The 13,267-nt window shown below is 41.4% G+C and overlaps 1 protein-coding gene across 1 annotated transcript in view; it reads left to right on the top strand.

The window, feature by feature from the left end:
- Positions 1-11,983, top strand: part of usp13 (ubiquitin specific peptidase 13) — a 38,033-nt gene extending 26,050 nt beyond the window's left edge. The window contains exons 18-21 of the mRNA XM_061238638.1: positions 3,005-3,171; positions 5,184-5,376; positions 7,386-7,470; positions 7,957-11,983. Coding sequence (XP_061094622.1) covers positions 3,005-3,171; positions 5,184-5,376; positions 7,386-7,470; positions 7,957-8,053 — 542 coding nt within the window. The 3' untranslated portion in view covers positions 8,054-11,983. The remainder of the gene's footprint in view (positions 1-3,004; positions 3,172-5,183; positions 5,377-7,385; positions 7,471-7,956) is intronic.
- The last annotated feature ends 1,284 nt before the right edge of the window (positions 11,984-13,267 follow it).

Here is a 13,267-nt window from a genome sequence, read left to right as displayed (position 1 = left end):
GATGTCGAAAACGCTAACGTCGCAAAAACGTTATTTATTTATTTTTTTCTCCACTACACACTGCTGTCCATTTCAAAAGGACGTTATACATTAATGGGCAAAGGAGGGGTTGTGTCCTAGGGACATCATGACTTCAGATGGTCTCTTGCCGATGTGGAAAAGAGATTCGGTTCTGACACATCAAAGGAAGGACATTCCAATTATTTTGAGGGTGATGCGGAATGTACGGGGGTGGAGCTGACTTCAGGTAGCGCCTGCCGGGCTGATTCATAAATCCCCCCGGTCCGTGTCAGTTTGAAGGGCTATATCAACGTAACCTGGGAAACATTCAATACGTTTCTGCTTTCCCAAGGGCTGTCTGTTTAAACTGTGTCTCGTAAATCCTGCTCCTTAACAATATGGGCGGCCTAAAGATTGGCAAAAAAAGCCTTCGGTTTCCGACTCGTGATAGACACAGAAGATTTGATGTCAAACCTAATCAGTCAATGGCAGCTTCCCAGTTAATGGGAGCCCTTCTGCGGATGATAGTTTGGACTTGAAGGTTCTATTCTGGAGAGCGTTTCTCTTCGAAATAGGATTGGCTTCATCTCTTGCTTATCAGAAAGCAGACATTCATTCATTTTTTTCTGTGGAGGGTCTATTACAACCACAGTGAAATGTCAGCAATAAAATGATCCAGTGCTTGTGTCAAGGCTGTTACATGAACAAGAGGCTGTTATATAAACAAGGTCATGCTATGTCAATGGGGCGTACAATATCCTCCTTGTGGAGTTCATGACTTCTGTGTACCGCATATTTCATTGAGTGCCTTGAATAATAACCCAGATATTTCTCACCGTGAATATACATTTGATGGCATTCAGTAGCTGTAAATACAGCCAATTAATGGGTTCCTAAGATTTTGCAAAGCCATTTGAAAATGATTTTATCATTTTTATAGATGTATATTTATATACATTTATAACTTCATGGAAAATGATATGTACATTACAGATGATGACGGGTACATATTATGTAAATGACTTTGAAATATTTTAAAGTTGGTTGGTCATCTAAACTAAATTGGTTATGGAGATCAATATGATGGAGATTAGGTTCTGTCATGGGTATTCTGTTATTTGTAGTTGTCTTGGTCTGGTAGTTACAGACTTGGTCCATCTATCTTGTGTACTAGACATATGTTCATAATCTAACAGACAGTCCTTTATGAATTGTACCCTATCTGGTGTGTTCGTTTGTTTGTTCTATGACCTTGATATGCATGGTTTGGTGAACTACTGTTCACCATTCTCTGCAAACTCTAGAGAGCTGTGCGAGATCAGCAGTTTCTGAGATACTCAAACCACCCTGTCTGGCACCTACAATCATCCATGTTCAAAGTCTCATTTTGACATTTGGTCCGAAAAATAGCTGAACCTCTTGATCATGTCTACATGCTTTTATCCATTTAGTTGCTGCCACAAGATTGTCTGATTAAATATTAGCATTAACAAGCTGGTCTACAGGCTTACCTAATAAAGTGCTCACTGGGTGTATCTCTAAACTACTCTGTGCTCTTTTTTTCTTTCTCTTTGCAATTAATCCTCGCTGACAGGATATGACCCAAGCAGCCAAAACCAGGCTTCTTTTTTGAAGCTTGTGCAGTTGGCTCCTGTATAGGTCATTAAGACCCTACTGTGCAGTCTCTGGCTCCAAATTGTACAACATGGCAACATGTACCGCAGTCTTCTTTGGTGGGTTTGTATTCTTTTGAAGCTGTCCACTCATTATTTCGGAGTGATTTTGTTACTTTATTTTGTTCTAAATGTAAGGCAGCCAGCCAATTAATTCCTATTTTATGTTCTCTGTCTGTTCGGTGGTCAAACCCTGATGCTCGATTGAACGTTCCATCCCTGCCAGGGGACTCTATCTGTAACCCGCTCTGCTTCTCCATGGTCTGGGGGAGAAGGTCTCTTTATATTTAAAGACGCATTATGAAAGCAGGGTGGACTTTTTTATTTTTAAACTAAGGTCTGTGTTGAGCAAAAGCGATTGTTACATAAACTGTTCATGTCTTTGGTGGGTTAGAGTTTTATTGGCTGTAATAAGAAATAATGGCTGTTTCTGTTGCTTGCCGCAGGGAATGAGGAAGTGACGGACCTGTTAGCTCATAGATATTGCTGGGATTATATTGTGGAAAAAACGATAACTGCATCATATGCAGTTCACTGCAATTTTGTTCCTTGTGTGAAATGTGGCCAATTGAATCATAGGGGGTGAGTGATGAATCACCAATCTTTAAGGAGGCATTGTATGCAGCAATTTAAGCCTAAGTGATGGTATTAACCCACGTCAGGCTCTGATCACGTTTCCCGTTTGAAGGCGTTTTCAGGAAAGGAAATGTAATGATGGGCTTCATACTGTGTTAAAAGGATGGAAGCCATTTTCAGGAGCGAAATTGAGTGGTGCACTTGTCACTTTCTCCCTTCACAAGATATCAGGACAAACTCCTGCTCTGAAAGAGAGCGTTCAGAACCACAGAAGGGATGTGGTGTCCGCAAGAATTCTTCCCGGCCTGGTTTGAAACCCCCAATTTCAACTCATCATTGTCATGATTGAACCAATTTTGCTTCCACCCTTGACTCGGGGGTTGTTTCTGCTTTAACCCTTTTGAGGGCAGGTTTGCTGGACTGTTTTCTCAAAATTCTAAGTCGGTGTTCTAGAACACTGTTTTCAGTTTCCAGTAGTGACTGTATTAGAATGTTCAGTTAAGAGCATTCTAATCACACATTTGTGATGTCACACCTTTAAAAGGTTAAAGGCCCACTCAGTAATTTTGGTTGCTAATATACTGCTAATGGAATAAATGGATCTGCTGAGCAGATAAATAGAATTTTAGGACTAATATAAGGTATAAGTGTATGTGTATAGCTTGAGGTAGGTCTAGTGCGTATTGACGCAGATTGGTGGTGTAGGCCTTCACAGCGCTGGCTTACAGGAAACGTCTCCCTTTTCTGCCCCCCAGACTTCGCCGAACCAATGGCGACGCCTTCCGCCTCAGAGGCCACTCCCTCCAGCGCCGGCCTGGCTCCGCCCCCCGCCCTGGACAACCAGCCGCCCGAGGAGAGCATCTCCATCCTCATATCCATGGGGTTCCCACGGCAACACAGCATCCAAGCCCTGAAATGCAACGTGAGTCTCCATTTTTTAATTATCATCTTCATCCAGGGTTCGAATCCTGCCTGGTACCTCTCTGTGTAGAGACTGTATATTCTCCTCATATCTGTGTGAGCTTCCTCCCACAATCCAAAGACATGCACATTAGGCTAATTTCAGAGTCTAAAGGCCGTAGGTATGGGTGAATGAGTGAATGACGTGTGGATTGCTGGGGGTTTCCCTGGCCCAATGCATGCTGGGATAGGCCCCAAAGATTTTGGAAATAGGTATGAGGGAGTTAGGGGACTATCAATAATGGTGTCTCATGAACTTGGACACTGCTTTATGAATACAGTAGTCTCATTCATAAAGCAACCCTGAGTAGCCTCCAGACCCTGGGCCCATATTGGCTGTCGCAGTCAGTCGGTTTGGGAATGTTTTTAGCCAAGCTTGTCTCTGTTGCTCTTACACAACAGCTGGATACGCTTACACTCTCTCCCTGTCGCACTGTTTCACTGGATACCAGCATCTGCTCAGTGGCGGGAACGTAATATAATATTTAAGAAGGTTAGCATATCAACAGAGGAGGTCTTGTCCTAGATCTCCAAGCCTGCTCAGAGGCATTTTACACCAGTGAAGGATATATCCAAGTCAATTCTGTTGTCATCTAATAATCATATAATCAAAGCATTTTGCAGGTACTGACATGCAGGTTGCTATCAGTTGAACACAAGTTTTCAGATGATCTTTCCACATCCAATCTTTCTACATTTTGTCCAAGCAAATCCCTTTGAAAGCCACAGTGTGTTCAATGACCTGTTTCACATCTGACTTTTTATGTGGGGGGAGGGGGGGGAGGACAGAAAGTCTAAAGTAAAGTGTAATGGTCTAGAAGAGATCTGAAATGGAAAGGCTGTGTATCGATTGAGTGCTTGGTATTCGTTCGGTGATGCAGTGATTGTCTTGGCTGACCCACTTGTGTGCTCAGTGTATTTGGATTTTAATGCCTCTTCCTTGCCTTTGTGATTTAGAGATTTGTCTTGCATTATATTTACAAGTAGTTTTTCAATGTGATACTGTTCCTTGATCTTTTTAATAGCATATTCTTGAGTATTAGTGTTATTTGTTGAGCACAATTTTGTGTCAAATAGCACTTATAGCTCATTAATTTAGATAATAATTTTATGATGCTTTTAAAATGGTATATAATGTCTCTAGGTTTTCACTCCAACCTTAAAGCTCACTTCATTCAACAGCTAGAGATGCTAATGAATAGAATCTGATATGCGAAATTAGGATTGAAATGAAAAACTACAGGATGGTAGCTCTTCTGGAACCGGGTTGGGTAGCCCTGACCTAGTATTTAAAAAAAGAGAAGGAGTTCAGTGTCAATGTGTGTGTGTGTGTGACGCACTGGACTTCTAGCAAGCATTCCAATAATAGTCCAGTGGAAGGGAAGGGGGGGAGGGGGTATTCACCTCTGTCCTGCGTCATTCTAAAAAAAGAATACCACATCAGTTGACATGTTCTTCGTGCCGGAATCCATCCGAGGTGAATCAGAGTTTCTAATTCGGTTAAAAAGCCACACAAGGGTTTCAACCAGGTTTTTGACCACACAAGGATTCAACCAGGGTTTCCTCACTCCAGGGTTTCACCCATGGTTTTGACCACACAAGGGTGTGGGCACAAACACTCCAAAAATAATGTATGAGATTTTACCATAACAGTTAGCTCGAAGTTAGCCATCGTCATCATCTGATGCACTATCAACTAGCAAATAGCCAGTGGACAGTTGATGAGTTACTGGGCTTGGGACTGAAAGGGTTAACTCATTATGAAGTGGCTACACCCAAATTCCAAGGGGTTTTTGCTTTGGTTGAGAAAGCTGAGAATTTAGTAGGGGCTCAAAACAATAGTACAGCAGTTTATTGGTTGAAAAGGTATAAGGTCAAAAGTGAGCACTCTTGGAACTGAAGGGTTAATGTTAGTGCATACTATACGGCTCTTGCTGACAGCACTGTATAACGCCCCCCACCCTGTGTTTTCAGAACAATAATCTGGAGCGGGCCCTGGAGTGGATCTTCTCCCACCCTGCCAGTGAGGAGGGCAGTGAGGGGGCCTCTGACATGGCCAGCACGGAGCCCAACGACAACGCCGGGTCCAGCAGCAACGCCCACAGCGACTCCACGCTGTCCCCCGACCAGGACCCGCTCGGACCCCGGATCAGAGACGGACCTGGCCGTGAGTGTCCATGACAACCAAGTCCAAATTACTGTGCTGGTAGTAGGTCCATAGCAACCAAGTCCTAACTGCTGTACTGGTACTGAGTCCATAGCAACCAGGTGCTAACAGCTGTACTGGTAGTGGGTCCGTAGTAAACTGGATCTAACAGCTGTACTGGTAGCGGGTCCATAGAAACCAGTTGCTAACAGCTCTGCTGGTAGCAGGTGAATAGCAACCAGGTCCTAACTGTTATACTGGTAGCGGTTCCGTTGCAACCAGGTCCTAACAGCTGTACTGGTAGTGGGTCCATAGCAACCAGGTCCTAACGGCTGTACTGGTAGCGGTTCCGTTGCAACCAGGTTCTAACAGCTGTACTGGTAGCGGATCCATAGCAACCAGGTCCTAACGGCTGTACTGGTAGCGGGTCCATAGCAACCAGGTCATAATGGCTATACTATTAACGGGTCCATAGCAAATGGGCATCACTGCCAGGCATTCTCACTGGCTCCTCCCAGAACAGATCTGTCACCTGACCCCAGGTGTCATTTCATTGAACGTTCCATACAGTAATGCTGCACCAGAAACTCCTGGTGTCAACCAGAACTTCCTGTAGTTTAGAAGCCGGAGCTGGCCACAACAAAACCCTGACCACTATACTGGCAGGCCGCAGCTCTTGGGTAAAAATAGATTTACTGTGACCCTTTAGATACCAGTGACATTACTTAGTCACAGTTTTATAAGGAAACACTCTTTTCACAGATATTCTTAACACAGTCATTATTGTTTGTGTGACTTGTACGAACGGTTTGGTTAGATATGTGCTTCGCTGAAATTTCTCAGCGACTGGTAGTAGTCTGTTCAAATTTGACCAGCACCTGAAGAGTGAACAGTAGAGTGAATCTGTGGTGAACCCAGGCCTAGTTGTTTGTGCTGCCACAGCATTCGTGTCCTGTCGGCTGTGCACGTCGATAAATGTGGAGTGTTTTCATCACCTTCAAAGCAAAAATAGAAAGTGCCCCTCCACTGAACACCATGGCCTTTGCCGTTATCATTAATGATAAAGTCAATAGCCATCTTGAGCCCAAGCTGGCCCTTGGGGCCTGCAGCACTGCTAGGTATTCTTCTCCACTTGATAGTTAACTGATTGATTAATGTCTGACTGGCTAGAGATCCCACTCACCTGTCATCCCAGGGTTAGAGTCCCTGATTGGGCAGGAAGAATGAAAAGCAGCTAAACTACTGGCTTCATGGGCCATCCATGAATATCCATAATCTACTGCAGGGGCAAACCTTGTCCTTGAGTGCTAGAGATGGTCCTCTTTTTTTGTTTTTCTCCATCCAAGCCTCTAACTACATTATTGGATTCCATTTAATTAGCTGCAATTAGTCAGGTTTGATGAATGCAGGAAACCATGTGCTGGTGGCACTAGAAGCGTTTCATGTTCAGAATATTCAGCCTCAGGCTTTTAATCATCAAGCTCAGATGGAACAAAAACCAGAAATGTCCCTGGCACTCCAGGACCTGGGTTGCCTACCACTGATCTAGTGACTCATGTTTGGTCTCTTCCATTATAAGAATTGTGTGTTGTCATCTTTTACCACACTGCACTTGGTAAAAGATGACATAATAGAATTGCTCATCGATGTGGAATTGTGTAGATATTTCCATCTTTGCATTGCCTCTCCCGATCTTTTCAGTACTTATAAGACCACAAATGTAACAGATAGTCTTTCTACCATTACAAAGAGAAAATCCATAAATTCAGGTAGTGTTTTTAGTATAATGTAATATATTATTTGCATGTTCTGTCTTAGTAATTAGTGTGACCTGTATTACATCTTCAAGAAGCAAATTCTGTGTCATCAGCAAAACACCATTTGAGGAATATAACGGCTTCATACAATTAAATGGTGGCTGGTGCAGTCATTCAAGTTTAAACGTCAGTTTTAAAGTCAGGGATGATGAGATTTGCATCTTGCATTTGTTAAACCTTTATTGTCGTGTTTTTCGTTTGACCTTCACTCAGGTTATGAGCTGTTTGGCTTCATTAGCCACATGGGAGCATCGACGATGTCTGGACATTACGTGTGCCACATCAAGAAAGAGGGGAGGTAAGCGAGCCAACCGCCGGCGACTCTGAAATTCAGCTTCCGCTTTTATCCAAAGCGACTTGCAGTTGATTTGAGCAGGGGCCAATCCCCCCTCAAGTAATGTGGGGTGAAGGGCCTTGCTCAAGGGCCCAACAGCTGCAGTGGTCCCAGTGAAGCACCTTAGCCACTAGGCTATAGGCTGCCCCCTCAAATAGAATATTCTGGCACATCTAGGGGGCTGTGTATCTGGTGGTTGCATACATTCTGTGGTTCTAAGGCAGGCCAAGGAAGATCATTGTCATTCTGAGGTATAGGCCTTGGAAGTTCTTACATAACCCAGAGCAAAACCTTATATATGGATTTCCAGAGCACAATTTCTCTATGGCTATTCATGGTCGTGTAGAGTCTCTTCCAAGAGTTACTACACTGAGGCCATTTTTATTGGAGGTGATTTGTGATGTAATTTCTAGCATTGTATTTTTCATTTATTTCATTTTTTTATTACAGATGGGTGATCTACAATGACCATAAAGTCTGTCTATCAGAGAGGCCTCCTAAAGACTTGGGCTACATCTACTTTTATCACCGACTGTCAAGCAGTTAGACCCAAGCACCAACCGTCAACCTCCAAAAGTCTTCTCGCCACGAGGGGTAAACGATGAAAACATCTCCACCAGACCAGCAAAGAGGCGACAGGCCTGTGAGGTCACACAGAAAACGGCTCGAATACCAGCCCGTTCGAAGAGGGAAAAGAAGTGGTGTAATTTGTTTTGTTTTTTTATTTAATTGCAATGTATTATTTGTCCCAGGTAGAGGTACAGAGGAGATGTGTGCAATTTTAGTCGCTGAAATTCAGAGCTTAATATATATACAGTAGTGCATATCAGATTTTCATTTTATTTTTACCCCATCTTGTTTTCTATGCATTCATACTTTCTTTAATACTAGAGCCTTAATTTTTGGCATTGTGGGATATGCTGATGAGAATGTTATGCACCATAGCCAGTTTTGTATCCTGCCCTAAACTGGAAGGGTGAGCAGCAGAGTATTTTGATGACGCAGTGAATGGGATCTTTTCTTGAAGGCATTTTACAGACTCTCATCTCCAGAGTGAATTTCACAGTATAGTATTTCATTTCATAGTATCCTTCTGTACAGCTATTGACCGAAACTATTCCGGTGTAGTGCCTTGCACAAAGATATAACCCTGGCACAGCCCCAGCTTGGATTGGAACCTGCAAAATCAGAGCTTCTCTGCCTGTTATGTTACACTGCCACTTCTACCTGTACTACTGCCATATCCCCCCCCCCCCTCCAGGTGTCTGTACATGTGTACCGTTTGTAAATTATTCTGGGTAATTGTGGATTAGCAAGTGTTACGGCATTGCAATGGATGATACATAAAATATCTTGACGCTGCTTAAGTTGAGTACAGTAGAGCGTGTTCATGAAGACACCCGACATTAAGCTGAGGATGAAGTCCATTGCATACACAAAGGCGGCCATTTTGAAAATGTTCTGCTAGCATGGAGGAATGGGGGTTGGACAGACCATGGGCTCATTCCACTCGCTTATTTTTATCCTCCTTTTTCCTTGTTCCTTGCCTGACCTGGAAATATTTCGAGGTCCGCCATGTTTAAGGAAATTCCGGTCTGTTCCTTCTAAGAGCTAGAAGCTGAAGTTAGAAGGTTTCAGAAGTTTTCTTGAGCAAGAGCACATCCTTTGCGGAACAATTTAAATGTAAATAATCAACTTGTGGATCCACCTCTCCCCGTCTGCTCTTTTGTAACTGACGTGGCTTCAAACTGTCATTTGAAGGAGCGAAGTCATGTTTGCCTAATTCACGTTCTCAATTTCCCCCCCTCTTTACTTCCTTTTCTTACCTCTCTTTCTTGTAAGGAAGGCAAGGAGATGAAAAATAAGCAATTGGAAAGAGCCCCAAATATCTCTTCCAACTGGTCTAGTCTCCAGCTCCTGGTGATGGCGTCTTGAGTGACGATTCAAAGGGAATGCAAAGAACCTTCATCTCAGCCCAAGCAGATGCCGCCATAACAACCATTTATGAGAGAATCCATTTTTGTTTTTACGTGAAAGCACTTTCATTTTCGCTTTTATTTAATTTGAGCTATAAGCAGGAATTGCACACATTGCCTTGACCCTTGTTATAATTTACTCTTTTTTTTTTTTTTCTTTTTTCTTGTGCCTGATGAATGTGGCAAAAGTCTGTTGAAAGAATGCAGAGGTACAAACCAAAAAGTGATCTGTCCCGTTTCCTTTCCAAAAGGGTAATGTTCTGTGTTCCATTCAATGCCATTCAGTAAGAAAGCGGAGTTACCTGTGTGTTTTGACAGAACAGTATTGTAGTATATACACAGTATATAACATTATGCACAGACATGCAGAGGTGTTGCTTATGGATCGCTAATTCATTTCATTGCTGTAGTGTTAAAATGAAGTGTATACACATGAAGTGTGTGTGTTTGTAAGAATATCAGGCTGTCGGTAACAAAATAAGGCTTGGTCTACTAATTTCTATTGGAAGGAATTTTTTTTTTTTTTTTTTTGTAATTTTATTTCAAATTCACTTTGCCATGAAGTGCGGTCAAGTATCACTGTCTAACGAATACATTGAGTGAGACCACTTTTAGCCTGGAGTACAGTCTTAATGGACTTAATTAGGCGCAATATTTACAAGTGGCCATTTTGCCGTTTCTTGCTGTAATGTAGTGGATCGAGCGTGAAAGCACAAGAGTCTCAGTCTAAATAGGTCACTCTGCATGATGGAAGTGACAGGTACTCTCTTTTAGAACAGTTTAAAAAAAGTCATAATAAATTCTCCGTCTGAGGTAGGCTCGGCGTTAATTTTCGGCAAAGCCAGGGTTTCAGCGAGCATTTCGTTTTCCGCCACTAGCCAAAAGGAACAGAATGTATTTGTTTGTTTACTGCACAGTGTTTCCAGTAAAATTCATATAGCAATATGCCATAGACTCAAGCAAACAGATTGTTCTCTTTGGAGGGAAAATATATGCATTTCATGGATTAAACTGTGGTTGTTTTTGCGGTTCAGGGATAACCTGTCAGACACGTTGTTGAATGTACTCCCGTTTGCCGTTACCAAGCCTTATCTATAGATTTCTCTCCTGCATTATTCAAACATTTGCAGTGTTGAAGAAAATAACTTTCTTCCCTGACAAAATCTCCTTTTTCATGCAAAATAGACATGTTGGGCACATCTTCCATTTTGTTCAGAAAATAAAATAATTTGTGGTGTTCCTTTACAGAAGGCAGAACTCATTTCTGATGAACAAAGTTTATTTTCTGCCTGGTTCTCAGTTGAAACAGAGCCACTATGTACAAGAGACTTCATTTTGAGGCCCCAAGGTATAGTAGGAAACATTGAAGTGTTGATTCCGGAGTCTATGCACTGTACATTCAGTTATCTTGCTCTCCAAAGGTTTCAGAAGTTTAAGAATGTCTTGGCATTGAAAACTTGAATTTACCATGCTTGTTCCAAACAAAAATGACTACTTGCAGTGTACGATGTATGGTACTACGATGCAATTTACATATCAAAAATATGTCACTTTTGGGTTTTTTTTTGTTTTGTTTTTGTTTGTTTTTTTACTTTTTTTGTAAGAATCTTAAAATGTCAATGACACATCTGATGTGTTTAACAAAGCATAGTCCCTTTAATTTCCGTTTGAAAACCAAATCAGTGTTGGACACATTACCTAATACTTGCTGTGGTACTCGGTCTATGCAGTTCAGTGGCAATTGCTCTACTTCCTATGCAACTCCTTCTCCCTTTCTTTCTCTGTTCTCGTTGGTTGAGGCTTCTTGTCAACTCTTTTCTATCCCTCTCCCCCTCTTTCTTGCTCTTCTGACTTTGTGGGTTTCTTCCTGCTTTTTTTGCAGTGGCTGTAACATAGTGTATCGGGGGGAGCGGGGGAGGGGGGAGGGTCTGCAATAGCCCTGGCCCCCTCTCCCCTTTAATACCATAAAGGTATTACAGTTAAACTTTGTATTACATCTTCTGTATTACATCAGCATGTGCACTAATGGCTGACATTCGTCATTTTATTTGTACAATGGAACGTTCGTGTGGGTGTGTGTTTGTGTGTGCGTGGTTTTTTTCATTGAATTGAACAGCAAATGATACGTCACCTTGTTTTTATTTTATTTAATCTTTTTTTTTTTTTTTGCAAAAAACAAAACAAATATTGTGCCAATCCTGTAGTTTTATTTTCCTAGTTTTTCTTCATCAGTATTTATAGTTTCATTATTTTATTTTTTTATGTACTTCAATCTGCCTCTCACAGATATACTGAAATGTATGCGCTGTATTTTTCAGTCCTGGTGTAGATCAGAATAATATACCGCAATCTTTGGCAATATGCAATGGTCTTTAGGTCTTTTGTCATGCTTAGTCTTTCAGTGATGAATGTTATGTGGAAAACCTTCAAGGTACAAACAAATCCACTGGTGCTGCTTACTTGTAATATTGGGATGGTTCAATAAACAACACATTTGTTGACGTTATCCTTCCTGTCAACTTTATGAATTTTTCTACACTTTTGAGCAGTTTTGGGAAAAGCTGGCAGTAGAGGTTGGCAGCCATTTTGTTCAGACAGAATGACATCTAGCTGAAGGGTTCCGGATGGTGTGGTGATAGCACCCCACAGAAGTGGGGCTTTCTGTGAACATGTGGCCCACGTGAGAGTTGATTGGGTTCAGTCTTATACGTACTATAGCCTGTATTCCTCCTAAGGTTTACATGACATTGCTTTTTAGTATTTCACAGGCACTCTTATCCAGATGGACTTACACAGCTTACGTGATTTACTTACAATCCATTTCATACAGATGGATATTTACTGAAGCGAATCAGGTTAAGTTGTTTTCTTAAGGGTACAACTCCAACTGGAAATCAAACTGATAGCGTTTGAGCTACAAGTCCAGGGGCATTGTATCATGAAGAAGGATTACTGAGTTAGCTGGATAAAACCCAGAACATTTCTTTTTACTTCAGTCCATGTTCCAGATTTAGGACGATTCAGGGTTTTACCCAGTGAAATTATCCAGTGAATTCAGCAATCCTGCTTTGTGATACAAGCCCAGTTCCTTCAGTTTTATACTACCCTATCTAAGCTTTCTAGGTTACTACATTTCCGACCTAGTGAGTTTCCTTCCAATTGGCCTGGGCCTGTTTCTGTGGACATTTAGACCAGGGAAAAAGGATAGCATAAGCATATTGTGAAAAAGGTTTTGTATAATGAGCTATATAAATAAAATTGAGGTGAACCTAAATTGATGATGTAAGCACTGTTTGCGCAAGAGAAACCCTGATACACACATTAAATAATCAACACCACCACAAAGTATTACAAGATTTTATTTGAAAAGATAAGTTTTGTATAATATGCCCAAAACCTGTCATATAGTATTTTCTTTACTATTTAATAAGATTGACAGAGTTGACAGTATGCATTTTGAGTAAGCTATAAATTATGCTATATCTAGGTCATTCTGTGCATTAAAATGGTAGTTCCTTGTCTACATTTTGTGTATTTAATATATATATATTTATACAAAGAAAGGTCAAAAGTGCATTGCAATGAGAAATATTATCATTTAAATTCACTACATATTTTATGTATACAGTATAAATGAGGAAAAAGAACCAAAATAGATTGTGAATACCATGCATAAAAATAATTGAAATAGCATTCAAAAATAAATATATATGTATATATAGAGCATGCTAGCTGAGCGGATGTTGTTTTTTGGGAGAAGGGGAGGGGGGAGAGGGGATTGCAGA

This window comes from Conger conger, chromosome 4, assembly GCF_963514075.1.
Source record: "Conger conger chromosome 4, fConCon1.1, whole genome shotgun sequence".
NCBI classification, from domain to species: domain Eukaryota; kingdom Metazoa; phylum Chordata; class Actinopteri; order Anguilliformes; family Congridae; genus Conger; species Conger conger.
Note: the sequence above shows the minus strand (reverse complement) of the source record. Positions and strands in the feature narration are given on the sequence as shown.